Consider the following 18,907-nt stretch of genomic DNA (forward strand, 5'->3'; position numbering starts at 1 on the left):
CCTGGGAGTGCAGTTACTGGTAGTTGAAGAAAAGGTACAAGGATGAACTAGCAAGGGCAAGAACTTTATATTGACTGCTCATCTTCCTTCTGACAAATCGGGAATAAAGAGATGAGCCTCTGATGGTGTGAATTTGCAAGCTGGTAAATCTAAGTCAAAGGAAAACCAAACAAACAAAAAATTCTGTTTCTTTAATCTAACACTGGTTATCAATAAGGTCTCTAGAATTAGGATTGCCAAGCTGGTGTAGGAAGCAATTCCTTTTTTCTGATCTTATTTTGTAATTTTGCACACAACAGTTGTTCCACCTCAGATTATAGGGGTCCCCATAACATCACTCCTCAAGCTAGATTGTGAAACACTGTTTTTGCATTTTCCAAGGTATCAGCATCACACTGCAATGCACTGGCTTGCATTTGTAAAGGATTCCAAAAATTAAGAGGGCTTACTGTAACTGATTTGAAAAGAAGAGTTTTATTTCTTTTTAAAAGAGAATTCATTTAAATTTTTTATTAATGAAACAATATCTCTAATCGGGGCTGAATTCTGAGCTGCCTAAAAATTCTATTTTATGTGAAGTTCTGATTGAAAGCTCATAATCAGCCCTAGAGTGTAGGGTATCTAATCTGTGCTAGATTGCTGTGTTTTCCTCTCAATGCTGCTGTATTCCAGAAGTCCCCTTACCTATACTGTAGGAGTCTGGGTCTCAAAGCAGGGCATTCTTATCTTGTCTTTGTCCTGCCTTTCAATGGTAGATCCTGCATTTCTTTTTCCAGAGAAAATGGAGATAATCTCCATCTGGTTGTAAGCTGAAAACCTGTTTCACAAATAAAGTGTTTCAGAATCTGGTTATTGTCTGCCCCTCGCATTTTTATGGAAACGGATGCCGGTCCTGCCTTCCTGATTTCTTCAATAGATTCCTTTCACTCTTTTGTTATCAGCATCAAATGGTGACTTCAAGTGAGCTGTTGCAGGATATAATACTCCCATCCTTTCCAGAGCAAACTCTCCATTTCTGACAAAGTCCAAGGAAACCTATAAAGACATGAAGTGGTATCATAGCTATGCACACAAAGCCTTACCTATATATTATTGTACCTCATCATTTTAGTGCATTATTAGTTTGACTTTATTTTTATTATTGTATTATTTTGCAGTAAACCACTTTGGATTAAACTGTTTAAGAGGGAAGTATACAAGTACAGTGTATACATTAAACTTAAAAATCAATTAATTCTTAGTGTTTAGTAAGGGCCTCCTCATGTCCAGTTAAGGAGAAAATTAGGTATTCAATCTTGCTGAGACTTTTCATGCACTGTCCCTAAATCAGACTACCAATGTAGCGCTATCTATGGCAGGAGGAAATGGAATTAAGATTCTTAAAAGCCTAAGAATCGCTAGTAATCTACCTCTTGCACAGATTTCCATAGAAACAAGGACCCATGGACCAGATGGGAGGGACCAGATATCAGGGCTTGGGCCAGAGTGTGGTGGCGAGGCTAGGCTCAGGAAAAGATAAACAGACAAAACAGCATGAAATAGGAACAGAAGGCTGATTGAACAAAAAGTAAAAAAAAAAAAAAAGAAGTAGAAAACACCAATGAAAAGAAAAAGCTAGATAAATACCAAAGGGCAGGCCCATCAGATGGCTTGCTAGACCAGCAAAAGTATGCTAGAGCTGACTTAAAAAAAAAAAAATAGATGGTGGACACATCCTTTGCCGGTCCAATGGGCTTCCTCTAGGGACAGACACCTCTTTCTACTGTCTCCATTCATAGGACCTAGGGGATAGATCAAGGCTCTGCAGAAATTGTGGCCCACTAACAAGTTAGCAGTCTCCAGGCTATGGCCGCCTGCTTGGTTTTGAGCCCCAGCATACCTGACAAAAGGCTAATGATAAATCTTTTCTTCCAGCTTGCTGCTGTAGGGCCTGGTGTTGCCACTGGCAGACAAACAGACCAGTGACTTACAGTAAGAGGGGGGGAGGATAGGAAACTCTTATTATCGTCCCCCCGATCCCATAATGCCCATTGCCACCTAAAATCTAAATCCATCTATGGCCTCTGCTCGCATCAGTTTCACTTATAACCTAGCACAATAAGCGAACGCTTTTCAATCAGCCAACAGCTTAGGTCAGATGGTATTTTTGCATTATGATTTCTGTTATCAACTGAAATGCATTGCATTAGAAGGCAGGTCTATCTTGTTAGATGTATACAAATGATATCCATTTTGCATCGGGGATGCTTGCTAAGAAAATCTGGCTAAGTTTATTCACTGGACTCAGACAACTGAAACATGGAGGATCGTGAATAAATTTATTAAAATTTAATTCTCATAAAACTGAAATCATATGTATTACAGAACCTACAAAACTGGGAATAGAGAAATAGCTGCTGTACCTGAATGGAATCTTCCTTGATTCACCAATGAAAAAGCATGAGCTAAAGCTAAATTACATAATATTTTTTACCTCCTTTAGTTACTACAGGGAATAAACTATCTCATGCTCCAGGCAAAGTCCTATAGTATAGTAAAGGATGAAATATCTCTGGCCAAAAACTATTCTCTCCTGCACAATACTGATACCAAGGAACTCCTCATGCAAAGCTCAAGGATCGACAGAGTGGTCTGTAAGATGTTATGCATCCTCTCTCATCCCACTAGCAGTATGGGTATTCCTGGACAGGAAACATAATCCTTGTGTTGTCTTGGCACTATTAAATCAGACGTCACAGAATCCTTCAGCAGTACATTCTGTTGCCTCTAGGTGTGCTGTGCTGAAAGTTGTCATTTATGGTTTACATCAGGGGTGCCCAATAGGTTGATTGCGATCGACCGGTAGCTCGCCAAGGCAAAGTGAGTCGATCACCCAGGACTCACTTTGCCTTGGCGATCTGTTGGGCTGATCAGTCTTCCTCTCCCCAACGTCAATTCTGCCGTCAGAGAGGAAGTTTGGGCCAGCCAATCGCTGCCTGGCTGGGTGGAACTTCCTCTCTGATGGCAGAATTGACGTTGGGGAGAAGAATGCTGGTCGGCCCGAAGCAGGGAGAGCTTGGGGCGTCGTCGGCGTCGTCTTTGGGGGCCTTTTATCCATTGGTGGCGGTTTGGGTCCTGTTCCCCGATGGCAGCGTCAGCGTCAGTGGCAGTGGCTTGGGGAAGGGCAGGGAGAAAGAAAGAAAGGGGGCAGGCAGGGAGACAGAAGGAAAGAAGAGAAACAGAAAAAAAGAAAGGGGGCATGAACAGAGAAAGAAAGAAAGGTCAGGGAGAGAGGAAGAAAAAGTTGGGGGAGGGAATGAGGTGTGGAAGAGAGGAAGCAAACAGGCTGAAAGAAGGGAAGAAAGATTGGATGCACAGTCAAAAGAAGAAAGTGCAACCAGAGACTCATGAAATCACCAGACAAGGTAGGAAAAATGATTTTATTTTAAATTTAGTGATCAAAATGTGTCTGAATTTATATCTGCTGTCTATATTTTACAATATGGACCCCTTTTCCTAAACCGCAATAGTGTTTTTTAGCGCAGGGAGCCTATGAGCATCGAGAGCAACGCTGGGCATTCAGCGCAGCCCCCTGCGCTAAAAACTGCTATTGTGGTTTAGTAAAAAGGGAGGGGGGTGGGTATTTGTCTATTTTTGTATGGTTGCTACTGAGGTGACAGTGCATAGAGTCATCTGCTTAGACCTCTTTGAAAAAACCCCGGAATAGGAATGATAATTAACATTTTCTATGCGTACAGTGTGCGTTGTGTTTTTTTTTTTATTTTATTGTTGGTAGATCATTTTGACTTGGTCATTTTAAAAGTAGCTCGTGAGTCAAAAAAGTGTGGGCACCCCTGGTTTACATCTTTCTAAACAGGAAGGAGGACAGGAAGAAGGAAATAAAACTTGAGGGGACTTTCCAGAAATCTAGCTATCCTGCAAAGTGGCTTAGATCTCTTGGAGAGCAGTGGTAAATCTGTAGATACTCACAGGGCCTCTGCTGGGATTCCTCAGGTACCCGTATGCAATGGTTTTATCAATGGCAAATCCATAGTCTGCCCGGCGGATGTGACCAATTGCCTGACCATTCCACCAAATGGCCTCCAGTCCAAACATCGGCACCTTCCTTCAAGACAGAAAGCAGAAGTTGGAATTTTAAAGAACAGCAATAAGAAAGGTTCAGGAAGAGAACCTCACTCTTCCAGAATACAATACACTAGCACAACTGTGGGATAGAGATTGAAAGAGGTTTAAGTGGGCAGGAGAGGTTCATACCCACTTATTCTTATATCACGCCCTCTCTAAAGGACATCACATAATATGATACCCGCCACGAGCCTCCACACTCTGGAATGCTCTCCCTAAAGGATTTTGCTTAAAATAAAACTTTCTCTACTTCAAGAAGCAGGTGAAAGCTTGACTGTTCAACCAGGCCTTTAATGGAAAACGTAACTAACTTGCTAGTTATACACACAAGGAGTGAAAACCGCTGTACATACTATAGGAGGACATGTTTATTCACTCCTACACTAGCTGAAATAATTTCCAAGCACCGTTTTGATTTCATGCCCAGTTTTCTTCAAATTAGTCTGTTATGTTTTAACTTCTGCTAGTCTAGCTTGTATATCTACTGTATACGCTCTTTCTTTGCTTACACCCTAGGCTGTCTATTAAAATGTTTTATCACGTATTGTGTCGACACTATGCCATACCTTTTTTATTGTAATTTAAATACTTTTACTGCTGTAATTTATTTATACCCCGCCTACAATTAAGTGGCTTACGTCTGACTTATTCTTGCTGTACAATGCCTTGAGTGAATTCCTTCACAAAAGGAGGTAAATAAATCCTAATCAATAAATCAATAATTTAATTAATTCAACCTTGCTCAGTGGGCCATCCCTAGATAATGAGGGCAGTGCCCCAACCACCATGAGGTTGTCCAGTTAGTGCTGGGGAACAGTTAGGGAGAAGCTGGCAGCTATGCGGGCAATGGTCTTATTCAATGCAGATGCTTGAAAGCTAAACGGGCAGACAGCACCACACTTAAGGCAGTTCTATATTTGTTTGGATAGCTATGTGTGTGCTGGCACCTGCATAACTTATGGGTTATGGCACTGAATATCCGAGCTACTTTCAGTCTGTAGTATTCAACAGCTTTATTTTTTTTTTTTTCCATTATTTTTTATTTTCTTATTTTTCATAAAGTGTACATAATAATAAATTACAATTGATAAATGCATATTATCACTTTTATATCTAATACATTATATTTCTGAATTTGATTTTCCCCCTCACCCTCCCCCCTCCCTTTCATTACTTTAATATAATATTTTAATTTTCAAATTTTTATAAAAAATATACAACATATTAGAATACAATTGATATATATTCAATAACTTTTTTCTATCTAATACAATATAATCAAAACAATTTTTGTCCCATTTCCCTCCCCTTACCCTTTTATTACCTTTTATTCATACGTTACATTTTGTATAATATATATTATAACATACTTTGTATAAATTGATTTTTCTTACCCCCCCTTTATGTGTGTCATAAAAAAAAAAAATCTTTAAAAGAAGAAAAGAAGAAGAAAACATCATATTATTTATTCATTACAGTATTTTGTCAATGGCCCCCATATTTTTATAAATTTATTATATGTCCCCTTTTGTATTGCTATTGTTCTTTCCATTTTAAAAATATGGCATATTGTATTCCACCAAAATGTGTAATTTAGGTTGTTGTAATTTTTCCAATTATTAGTTATATGTTGAATGGCAACCCCTGTCATAATTAATAGAAGCTTATTATTTTCTGGTGAAATTTGACTTTTTTTTCTCATCATTGTTCCAAATAAAATTGTATCATATGATATTGCAATATGATTTTCCATTAATTTATTAATTTGTGGCCAAATTGAATTCCAAAAAATTTTAATATAAGGACAATGATATAATAAATGATCTAATGTCCCTGGTTCTAGATTACAGTGCCAGCATCTATTAGACTTAGAACTGTCTAATTTTTGCAAACGAGTAGGGGTCCAAAAAGCTCTATGTAATAAAAAGAACCATGTTTGTCTCATAGACGCTGACACTGTACATCCCATTCTCCAAGACCAAATTAGTGGCCATTGAGATGCATTAATTTGATGTCCAATCTCAATGCTCCAAATGTCTCTTAGACCATTTTTTGGTTTTTTATTTAGATATCCAGATATTAATTTATACCACAATGCGGCTTGATGTCCTAGGAAGTCTGCTTTAAAGCATAAGAACTTTAAACTATATTGATTGTTTAATGATTTCCATTCAGGGAACCCAACCTGAATGGCCTGCTTCAATTGCAACCATTTAAAACTTTGTGTTTTATTAAGACCAAATCTATGTTGCAATTGTGAAAAATCCAGCAGTTTACCTTCTGAAATAACATCGTCTAGAGATCTAATGCCTGCAATAATCCAGTTCTTCCAAAGGATTTGAGTTCCGCCAATTTTGATCTTGGAGTTTATCCATATGGATTGATTAGTTGATTTGTATATTGGGATGGGTGTTAATTTATCAATAAATCTCAATGTTTTCCAAGTATCCATTATTATTTTATTTTCTTTGTATCTTTTAGGTATTCAACAGCTTTAAAACTGCTCACTGAATTGTAACTTTTCCCCTTTTTCCCTCACGACTCATGTTAGTTTTACCCTATACTGTCAATGTCACTTTGTACGCCAGCACCAGATATTTATTTGTATATTTCTTTTATTATATTGTACATCGCTTAGTAAATTAAATAAGCGATTCATTAAATACGAATAAAAACTTGGAAACTTGCTACAAGCTAAATAGGGGGGAGGGGAGGTGATTCAATACCTCTTTATATTCACACATATAATTATTACTTCAAACACTGTTTGTTATCTTACTTTTGTTGGATTATTGCATTGTTGGATTACTGTATTACTACTCTCTGTCAGTACATTAGGCTAAACCAGGGGTAGGCAATTCCGGTCCTCGAGAGCCGAAGCCAGGTCATGTTTTCAGGATATTCATAAAGAGATAGATTTGCATCTCAAGAAGGCAGTGCATGCAAATCCATCTCATACATATTCCTTGTGGATATCCTGAAAACCTGGTCTGGCCTCGAGGACCGGAATTGCCTATCTCTGGGCTAAACCTAAGTTTTCCGAATGGTATAGAGATTTTAAAGCATCTGATATGAGAAAGTTTGCCACTCTCTGCCAATCTGCACTTCCACGTCTCCCGTATACTTAATTTCCAATCAATGTACTGGATGGACTCCATTCCAGACCTGATTTTTTTTAATCACTAGATGATCATGCTATTGCCTGATCTACATCTCTATCTCAAGTGTATTTGATAAGGTTGATCCCATACAACCAAAAGCTTACTTTTCCTATTGGTGCCATTCTTGGTTTCATCTTGGCCTCGGGTTTTTTTAGGAGACAGGCTCATAAGGCTGAACATGTATGACAGAGGACTAAATCTTTGACTGATTTATTGATTTGTACAGAATGTTACACTGTATATCATGGGGCAATTAAAGAAGCAAAGAAACAATATTATTTCTCCCTAATTGCTACTTGTCAGAACCCTCCTCGTGAACAGAGTCTGGATCCTGATGCCACATCCATTTTCTTTGTGTCTAAGATGCAGACCCTGGTCACCCAACAACTTGCCTGCAAAAACATTATCTTCATCTCTAGAACCCAGCCAATCATTCCAAGAAATGGGTAATTCAGGAGATGCATCTCTTGAGACTCATACACAGACTTTGTTTAATTTTATACCTACTCTTTATTTAGATAAAAGTCCCACTTTCCTTACACTCCTCTATGTCATCTTTATACCCCATGAAAGTGGGGCTTCTTAAAGATCCTTTATTGGGTATTAAAAGACTCAATACTATATACCATTAACTGCAGTCTTCATTCCGGTCAATTTCCATCCAGCCTTCACCCTAAAGAGTTTATGAGTTATTGTCCTATTTCAAATCTCTCATTCATTTCCAAGATCTTAAAGAAAGTGGTTCTGCTTCAATTGTAAACTTTTCTGTTAAAACTGTATGCTTCCCACCCTCAACAATTCAGTTTCTGCCTGCATCATTGTACTGAAACTTGTCTGCTATCTCTTTTAAATGAAACTAGGCAGCATCTGGATGCAGGAATAGATATGCTGCTGCTTTTGCTTGATCTGTCAGGAGTGTTCGACCTTGCCAATCATCATCCCCTTCTAGCTGCACTGGCACCTCTTGGGATTGTCAATACTGTGTTAGATTGTTTAGCTTCATTTCTTTCTGGTCATCCTTTTCAGGTTACCATTAACAATTCTCTCTGCCCCTTTCCCTCTGACTATGGGTTCTGGATTGACCCCTATTCTTTTTAATATTTTCCTGATTCCCCTGGCATTTCTTATTCAATCCCTAGGATTAAGTTCATATTTCTTTGCAGATCACATACAAATCTTGTACTACACTGACAATCTATCCTCTGATTTTGCCTCACTTAATAATTCCTCAGTCTGTTCTGAACCCCTCCAAGTGTTGAACTTTGTGGCTGACTGATTCCTTTCCTACCTCCATGTTTTTGCCTCTCTATATTGGAGAGGCAATACTGTAGTGAAGTCAATTCAAAATCCTAGGCATCATTTTAGATTCTAAGGCCTTGATGCACAAAAGGTTTCCTTGCAAGCAAGACTGGTTTTAACCAGTCTTAATTGCAAGAAACTTTTTCTCTTAATGCAGAAAAGGCTTCTCTGTGGCTGCTACCAATCATCGTAGCAGCCACCAAGAACCCTATGCATATGCAATACAAGCTGATTAATATTCTAATGAGCACTCCATGTAATGCACATCAGGGAAATGCATTGTTTCCCCTGCAAACTTTAACTGCAGGGTCTGAGCTGTCATAGCCTTACTTTCCTGTCAGTGCCTGAATGCTGATTGGCTCAGGCACTGACAGGAAAGTAAGACTTGACAGCTCAGACCCGCCCCTGCTGCAATTAAAAAAATGATCCATTCTTCCCTCAGGGCTCCCCAGCAGTCCATGGCTCCCCTGTCCCCCCTTCTGTGAGCATCACTAGTAAAAGAAAAATTGCTCCCACCATGGTATTTTTACTGTGGTATCTGGAACTTTGTGCATTGGAGCCCGAGACCTTCTTTGAGGACCACATTTCTGCAGTTTAATCTTGCTTTTTTACACTTTGGCAAATAGCAATCCATACTTTGATCTATGCTCTCATCACCAGTAGACTTGATTACTGTAACTCATTACTAAATGAGGTATGTAAATCAACCATACATTACTTCCAACTGATGCAATTCTTCTGTTCGATCATCCCTAGCCTTTCATGTTACTCCACTTTTCTTCAACATTACTGGCTGCTGGTAAATTATTGTATTGTTCAAGCTTTTGGTTGGCACATTAAAGGCACTGAATGTGGGACTACATATGCACCTAAGTTTGATTCATCATGATCAACTTTGGACATGCCACAACAGATTATTAACAATTCCTCTGCCTTCTCAAGTGCAATGGGAGTCTACATAGTAAAATAGTAGATGACGGCAGATAAAGACCGGAATGGTCCAATCTACTAGAGATTCTGTGTTTTGTATCCTAGTCCCTTTCCTATGGAATTCAATTTCTTAACATATATAGTTGGAGTCTACACTATCAAGATTTAAGTCTGCTTTAAAAATGTATTTCTTCAGCAAGTTCTTGCTGAGGTTTAAATGAGTCCTGCAGTACAGGTGGGATGGGGGAGGGGGGGGAGACAGTGGCACTTTCCTATTTTTCTTTCTGTAAACTCTATTATTATATGTACATTGTGTGATATCAAACCCATGAACAAAGAATACAGTTGTTCCAAAGGACTTTCTGCAGTCCAGGTTTTCTGCTCCCATTCCTATACATCCTACTGCTGCTAAGCATTTATATAGTTATACACGGTGTATTGCAGTACTTTATAGACCAGTGAATCTCAAACTGTGTGCCTTGGCGTGATTCCGGGTGTGCCACCAGGGACTGAAGGACACATCAGTGTCACTTCCAGCGTCAAAGCCTCTTCTCCTCTCTTCCCCCACATGAACTTCTTCTTGTTTTCTGAGCTTGGGGACGTGTCTGGAGGGCCTCTGAGCAATGCGCACCAGTTGATGCGATGACGTGTACATGCATGCGACACCATTGCGTCGATATCTGTGCATGTTCGTAGGCCCTCCAGACACGGCTCCGAGCTCAGGTATAATGAGATGAGGTTCATGTAGGGCAGGCTGGGGGTGGAGTGGGGTGGGGTTGTGGGTGTGCCACAGTAAAACATCTGCTCCGTTAGTGTGCCGGAGCAAAAAAAAAAAAAAAGTTTGCGGGACACTGGTTATAGAAGAGATATTTTGATTCCTATTTATTTGCTCAAAAACCATTTCTCTTGCCCTTTAGCAACAGTTAGGGCTGAAGGAAAAGGGGATTGAAGGGTACAATTAGAGGGTTACTATATAGTACAAAATGCTTTAGAACATTAGATCACTTACAGGTCATTGACCTGGGGGGCCGCCGCAGGAGCGGACTGCTGGGCATGATGGACCTGTGGTCTGACTCGGCAGAGGCCATGCTTATGTTCTTATATCCTTTTGTTACTGGAGGTAATTCCTTCTCTGCTTTTGAACTGTTACCTTATATTTCCTGATCCCTGTTTATCACATAATCAGCCTCTATTTCTATCTGCAGTAATGTTTAAACTTCATGCTGCTATACTGTAAGAATTACGATAATTTTGTACTCCTTATCATCTTTCTTCCCCTTTACGAGTTACAGCTGAGAACATTTATAGCAGTATACTGGAATACAAGGGCAATAACAGACTCACTCCTCAACTGTGAATCCAACCAGGCGTTTATGGATCCCTTCTGCCTTCTGCTTCTCCATAGCTTCCCGCCCCAGAAAAGGGGTGCCGGTCTTAAGTTTACATGTGAAGGCCAGTCCTGCCTCTAGGGGAGTATCATCAGGACGAAGGTCTGCATGCCAGTGTCTGTACCCTGGGGGGGGGGATACCCACATGTTTCAACTCCTCAAACAATTGTTTCATCAAACATATGTCTATCAGAACTTGAAATCTGGAATTGGGTGATTTTTTTTTCTTCAAAAGGACAGTAAATAAAACCTAATAAATAAATATGATCTTAAACCAAACAAGCCTGAGCCCCCATATGTTAAGAGATGGGACAAAAATGTTAAATTTCAAAAGAAGTACCCCAAGTTTAAAAGAAAAGGAAATGGAGTAAAGCTTCCTTACATAAATTGGGGCAGACAGATATGCTGAGCTTTCCTTCCTGATTTTTTTACCCAACCAGAGCTCAAGGACATCTCATATACTATAAAAAGATCCCACTTATGTTGCTGGAGCACTGGAAACTGGTTACCAGTTGCTCTTGGTGTTGTCTACTGGATACATCCCCCTCCGATCATTCAGGAATCAATCCTGGTGGAAACCACCTTCTACTCCATAAACCAACAGAAAAGATGAAAGTCCTAAAGGAACGGCCTTGTCAAAAGCCACTTTAAAAGCAGGAGAATTTAGAAGTAAGGAATAGGCGTTGATACCCTGCTAATCCAGCCCAAATATGCTCCGAGTGAGAAAGTCCCTTAAAAACAGACTTACCTTTTTCAATGCTGAGAGAATCAATAGCTCGGTACCCAGCATTGGTGATGTTGTGCTTGGTGCCTGCTTTCATCACCGCCTGGTACACGGGCACACAGGCCTCCCTGGGTATGTGCAGCTCCCAACCCATCTCACCTACAAATGAGAGCCTAATGGCACGCACCTGTGAATGACAAGGCAGGTCCAACATGAGCTTGATCTTTATTGCAATCATAATCACTGTTCCTTCTAAGCAGAACAGGAGTCCTCCAACTGCACTGCTGCCAGTGGAGGGTGGTATTTAAATATTGTGTTTACAATATTTGGGGACAAGCACATTTCCTGGAGTCTTGCAGAACTTGTCTGTCCCTCATTATCAAACATGTAGTAATGAAACAGCACCTCCTACTGGCACAACTGTAGGTGGAGGACTCCCACTCAGCTTAGAGCAGCAGTCTCAAATGCAAACCCTTTGCAGGGCCACATTTTGGATTTGTAGGTACTTAGAGAGTACAGGAAAAGAGAAGGAGGCAGGGGGGTGAGGAAGAGGGCTGGAAGGGGCACCACCGCACCGGACACCGCTCACCCTTCCTATGCCGCTGGTGCATGTCACTTCTTCTTTACCCAACGTGTGGTGGACACCTGGAATGCGCTTCCAGAGAACGTAATAGGGCAGAGTAAGATACTGGGGTTTAAGAAAGGATTGGACAGTTTCCTGCTGGAAAAGGGGATAGAAGGGTATAAATAGAGGATTACTGCACAGGTCCTGGACCTGTTGGGCCGCCGCGTGAGCGGACTGCTGGGCATGATGGACCTCAGGTCTGACCCAGCAGAGGCATTGCTTATGTTCTTATGTGTGACTATCAAAAGAGGGCACAGCCAGGGTAGGAGTATTGGCAGATCATGGGCATTTCTAAAAGTTAGGTGCACTGTTACTGAATATGCTCAATCTGTGCACAACTTAGGCATATCAAGAACATATAAAGGCACAAATGAAAAATAAAATCTTCCATTAAATAATTCCTTCGTTGCACATCCTTATTTCACAAGCTTAAAAAGTTAATTCCCACACCAAAGTTCCTCAGTATACCATACTCCAACTATAAAACAGCAAACATGTATGGTGACCGTCCTCATCGGAACTTTTTTAAATTCGGTGTTATATCTATTGTTATGTGCCTTTTATGCTTTTTATATACCGTATTTTTAATAAGTTTTTAAAGAATTTTTCATTATTAAAGTGCCAGGGCTTTTACTTAAAAATTTATACGTTAATACACTAATAAATAAAGTGAGACTTAGGGCTCCTTCTACAAAGGTGCGCTAGGGTTTTTAGGAGGCGGTAGTAGCTAGCGTGCTCGGGAATTTAACGCGTGCTATAGCGCACGTTAAGGCCCTAGCGCACCTTTGTAAAAGGAGCCCTTAGCTTTGAACCATTACTGTCTCATTCCCCACCGACACGTTTCATTCTTTTTCAGGGTCGGGGATGATACATAAACAGAAATGTTCAAGCTATTAGCATTTAGCTTACTCCATAGAAAATCATGCACTGGCACTTTAATAATGAAATTTCTAAGAGACACATAACAATAGATATAACACCGAATTTAAAAAAGTTCTGATGAGGACGGTCACCACACAGGTTTGCTATTTTATAGTTGGAGTATGGTATACTGAGGAACTTCGGTGTGGGAATTAACTATTTAAGCTTGTGAAATAAGGATGTGCAACTTAGGAATTATTTAGTTGAACAACTTAGGCACAGGCATTTAGGCCTACTCATAGTTTTCCTTGGCCTAAATGGGTGTGTCTAAATGTTATGTCACATATGGCTGCTAAGCGCAATTCTATATATAGCGGGAGCCTTTTATAGAATCACGCTAAGCACCATGCTGATGGGTGCAGATTTTTTGGGGTGCCATATATAAAATTTGGTCCAATGTGCATATTTTCCACACCTGTGCATAGTTATAAAAATACCCCCAATGCCTGCTATTTGTTGAATATCTGAACTCAGTGAACAGACAAATCCAATTTACAAGCTCATTTCATCAACATCAGATCAAGTTTTTAGATCTTCTGGTCAGGATGTACCCTGAGGGTTTCTCAACTACAATATTTAGAAAATCTATGGCCCAAAATACTTTATTACACTTTACAAGCTACCATCCTTTTAAATTGAAATTCGGGCTACCCATTAGCCAGTATTTTAAGATCAGGAGGAATTGTTCCGATCTGGAGGAATTCAAAGTGCAGGCACGGGCGTTACAGGACAGATTCTTGATAAGGGGTTATCCCGCCCGAGCAGTCAAACAAGGGTATCTAAGAGCAAGATTTGCCCAAAGGGAGCTCTTGATCAGGGACAGACAAAAAGATCAGTCTGATCATGATAGACTAATATGTGTGGCACCTTACTCTGAGGCTACCAAATGCCTGATACAAATAATGAGAAGATACTGGCACATAGTAAGTCTACACGAGGGGCTCAATTATTTTCCCATGGTAGCTTTTAGAAGAGTGAAGACGATTGGGCAGTTTTTGAATTTTAAGAAATTTCAGGGCAGTGACATCTCCACCATGGGTTCACATTTCCGGTGTGGTGAATGCCAGTGGTGTGAAACAACGTTTGTAGGAACCCAGTGGGAAGTCCCGGGGAAACATACCACAATTAGGGCCAGAAACAACACTAATTGTAATAGTAAAGGGGTTATATATTCTATTGTTTGCCCCTGCAGTTTAATTTACATAGGTAGGACAAGTCGCCAAATTAAAACTTGGTTAAATGAGCATAAGTCAAGAATCAATAGAGGCATAATGCAAGCCCCGATGGTTTTCCATATGATTAAATTTAACCATACAGTAGCGGAATTAAGATGGCGTATAATTGACGGTATACAACAGAATGGGAGGGTGGGTGGTAATATTGAAAAAGCTCTTAACCAGAAGGAACAGCAGTGGATCTATAGGCTTGATACAGTAGTTCCACGTGGTATGAATTTAGAGATTGAGTGGGCTTCTCTATTCTAGGCTGTTCGTGTGATGTTGATAAAGTTGCATGTATTTTGAAATTCAGACTCGAGAGGGCCTAGCACACTGGGGCTGTGGGCGGACCCTCTTTGGTCCTATCCCATGGAGAGGGAGGTCTCTTAGCATATTATGTATATAAAGGGAGCCCTTAAGTCGCGGCAGCCATCTTACAAACAAAGATTGATTAGAGTTGGATGGCGGCGGCATTTGACAGACCCCTGAAGAAACAATTGTGAAACATGTCGGGTCTTACCGCCAGTCTACCGTGAGAACTGATAGTTCTCCATTACTAAGATAAGTAAATTTAAGCATAAGAATTGGAGGAATGATATAAAATTTAAATTAAATAGACCGGTGAGGAGTGCACCACTTGCATCTCCCCGTGATTACACTTCGGTGGGACGGAGGAGTGGTGGTTCTGAGGTCTATTAAACAGATTATAAAATTATTGAAAACAATTATTAAGGTGACATAAGAAGTTTACTGAGTACCTTAGAAACCATTTATTTACATATTGAGCATTGATTGGTCTAAGGTAATATCCAAGCCAGTTTCAGTTGCAACAGACGTTTGCTATTTGTATAGGAGCATCTCAGAAATCTGGGATCTGCAAATGGGGCAATTTCTAGAAGAGTGCAGTATCAGTTTCACACACCTAAAATTAATGTCATAAGTGCATAACACCTTGTCTAGAAATGTGACATTTCTGTCAGCTGAAAGAGTGAGATTTTCTGAGCCGAGAGAGAGCGCATGTGTGTACGCATTTACCCTTGCTATGACAGAAAACACTAAATTAGCCCAATTCATAGTAATTTTGCAAATGACCATCTAGTTTGCCTATTTGTCCTTTCTCTCTAGTTCTCCATCGTGTTGCATAGCTAACATTAAATTTCCCATACTTAACCAACACCAAGTTCTACATGTCTTTTACCTGACCTTTGAACCCTATTCCTACCATAGTTCTTTATAATTGTCCTAAACAATCAAACTATGTCAGCCTGCTGGCCACTACCTCCTCTGCTTGTAAACCATTTCAAGCCTTTGCCATATTTCTCATTTTTTGTTTTTCTTTCTTTTTTTTTACAAGTCTTGCATTTAATCCAGCATCCAAGTCCTCTCCTATTACCAAGCTCTGTAATAATCCATCCGGTCACCTTCTGCTCATTGATGTTAGAGCTAAATCCATGGCTCCAAGTTGCACCAGTCTCCTATCTGTATTATACTGTTGATGTTATGGTAATTGATTACTAGGTGATGCCAGTCTTCTCTGCTATCAGCAGCTAGGCAGGTCCAGTGCATATTAACATACTCTGCAAAGACTTCTTTTGTTATGGAAAGCAGCAACAGATTTGATTTCAGATTTTAAGGCAGTTTCTGCTATTAGCTTAGGAGGGAAAGAAACAGAAAGCAAATTACAGAGTTATCATGAGGTTAAACCAGTGTTTCTCAAACTGTGTGCTCCGACACAATGCTGTGCCCCCGAAGAGATTCCAGGTGTGCCACAAGATTTCCAGAATTTTACTTTATTTTCAAAAATTCCCTTCATAAGTATATGCTAGAATAGATTACATGAATGTCGCCTACATAAGAGTGTCATTGTTATGAGCATCTGTGCGCATAAGGATACAACCGCCTAGACAAGCATCATTCTTTGATGTGATCGGTCCTTGAAAACTAATAGCAAGTAATTTTAGTTTCATTTTTTTATGCAATAGTTATCCTAACTTGAGCAACAAAGCAATCAAGGCTTTGTTACCGTTTGGATCTTCTTATCTTTGCGAATTTGGATTTTCAGCTCTGATAGAAATTAAATAAAAAAACAGAACAACTGCAGATGGTGGATGATGATATGCGTGTTTGCTTGTTGACTATGGAGCCACATTTTGAGTTAATTTGCACTGAAAAACAAGCACATCTGTTGCATTGATTAGCAATTCTATCTACTTTAGTTTAAACGTTGTTACAATTACCCATACAGAGCTTAAAGAACTTTTAAATAAATAACTCTCAAATTTAATTTTTTGTTGGTTTTGCAATTTTATAATTTCAATTATAATGTGCCACAAAAAACATTTGCTCCGTTTAGTGTGCCGGAGCTAAAAAAGTTTGAGAGACACTGGGTTAAACAATCAGGTCTTCGTACAGGGATCTGGTAATAGAAGAGAAGTGGAGCCAGCATCATCAGTGCTAATGCAGTTCACATTACTGCATCACTGTCAGAGCACCATCTGAGCAGCCTTGTTGAGAAGTGCCATGCTGGAAGGCATAATGCACTAAGTCAGGGGTGTCAAAGTCTCTCCTCGAGGGCTGCAATCCAGTTGCTTTCATTGTATGTTAATAGATCTCATGCATATTTATTGGGGAAATCCTGAAAACCCGACTGGATTGCGGCCCTTGAGGAGGGACTTTGACACCTGTGCACTAAGTGGAGGAGTAGCCTAATGGTTCACAGTAGAAGAAAGAAGGTGTTAATGCCCCTGTACCGGTCATTGGTGAGGCTCCACTTGGAGTACTGTGTTCAGTTTTGGAGACATAACTGAACACAGACTTCACGCGGTCCAGAGAAAGGTGATGAAAATGGTAATAGGTTTGTATCAAAAGACATTTGAGGAGAGTCTGGAAGCCCTGAATATGAATACCCTAGACTAGAGGAAAGGAGGGACAGAGGAGATGTGATTCAATCATTCAAATACTTGAAAGGTGTTAACGTAGAACAAAATCTTTTCCATAGAAAGGAAAATGGTAAAACCAGAGAACATAATTTCAGGTTCAGGGGTGGTAGACTCATAAGTAATGTTAGGAAATTCTTCTTTACGGAGAGGGTGGTTGATGCCTGGAAGGCGCTCTCGAGGGAGGTGGTGGATAGCAAAACAGTAACAGAATTCAAAAAAGCATGGGACGAACGCAGAGATCTCTAATCAGAATATAATGGATATAAATTGAAGAACTAAGGCTAGTACCGGGCACACTTGCACAGTCTGTGTCCCGTATATGGCTATTCAGTTGAGGATGGGCTGAGGAGGGCTTTGATGGTTTTGATGGGCTGAAGTGAGCTTTGACGGTGACTCCAGTAGATGGAACCTAAGCACAGAACTGGGCAGAGCTCTAGGTTTCTGGCCCAGAAATATCTAAGAAAAAGGACAATTTAAATTAAATCATTAATTTATAGAGCATGTACAGTTGGGCAGACTGAATGGACCATTCAGGTCTTTATCTGCCATCATTTACTATGTTACTATGTAGATACTTCAAGCATTTTCCCTATCTGTCCCAGTGGCCTCACAATATGTCTAAAGTACCTGGGGCAGTGGAGGATTAAGTGACTTGCCCAAGTCACTGCGTTTCACAGCTTAATATATGTTCCCTAGGGTTCACAGTCATTTGCGCGTGGGACAAAACCGCGCCGACATTTGAACCCAGACAATTGCGTGCAAGACTTCAGTGCGCTGCTGGAAAAGTTAATTTTAAAGAGCTACGACGGGGGGTGTGTGAGGGGGGAACCCCCCAGTTTACTTAATAGTGTTTGCACTGTCATGGGGGGGGGGGGTTGGAACCCCCCATTATAGAGGAAACAACTTTTTCCCGATTTTTTAGTATGAAGTAAAAGTTCCCCCCCCTTCTCCCCCCGTCAGAGCTCTTTAAAATTAACTTTTCAAGCGGTGCACTGGAGTCTTGCGCCCAATTGTCTGGGCTGAAATGTCGGCGCGGCTTTGTCCGGCGCACTTTTGTCCCGTCACCGTCCCCCAGCGAGATCAGGTACGTAAATACCAGAGAAATGGCAAGGCCTTCATACAGAATTCTGTATTAGGCTTCCACTGTGACCCAATTTCTACATTTTAATTCTTCTAGACTTGAACACAGAAAGCAGGCTCAGACACAGTGGAGGAGTGTTTGATCCTAGCCTGCTCCTTGTGACTCTGGCAAATCACGTAACCCTCCACTGCCCCAGGTATCATAGTTAGATTGTGAGCCTGCCAGGACAAATAGGGACAATACTTAAGAGTACCTGATTACTATCTTAAATAATAAAATGCTAGCCCGCGCATGCGCAGTAGCGAAACGTGTTCCCTGATCCCTTTTCTGTCGGGATGTGGCCGCACGACTGCGCATGCGCTAGATGGCGTGTTGAGGAGTCACAATGCAGACCCGGAAGAGCGAAGGAAGCCTCACACTGAGCAACTGTATTTACACTGTGCAACGAGCCTCTGCAACGGTCCCGGATTCCTCTCAGCCCACCCTTCTCGCGGTCT

At 40.5% G+C, this 18,907-nt stretch overlaps 1 protein-coding gene across 3 annotated transcripts in view; it reads right to left on the reverse strand.

Moving 5' to 3' along the window:
* Positions 1-455: 455 nt before the first annotated feature.
* SARDH (sarcosine dehydrogenase) overlaps positions 456-18,907 on the reverse strand; it is a 117,964-nt gene continuing 99,512 nt past the window's right edge. For all 3 annotated transcript variants that reach the window (XM_033962032.1, XM_033962031.1, XM_033962030.1), the window contains 4 exons: positions 11,652-11,814; positions 10,860-11,028; positions 3,970-4,105; positions 456-1,035 (listed from right to left, as the gene is read on the reverse strand). In XM_033962032.1, the coding sequence (XP_033817923.1) occupies positions 910-1,035; positions 3,970-4,105; positions 10,860-11,028; positions 11,652-11,814 (594 nt within the window). In that variant the 3' untranslated portion in view covers positions 456-909. The remainder of the gene's footprint in view (positions 1,036-3,969; positions 4,106-10,859; positions 11,029-11,651; positions 11,815-18,907) is intronic.

The sequence above is a fragment of the Geotrypetes seraphini genome, chromosome 10 (assembly GCF_902459505.1).
Source record: "Geotrypetes seraphini chromosome 10, aGeoSer1.1, whole genome shotgun sequence".
Taxonomy (NCBI): Eukaryota; Metazoa; Chordata; class Amphibia; order Gymnophiona; family Dermophiidae; genus Geotrypetes; species Geotrypetes seraphini.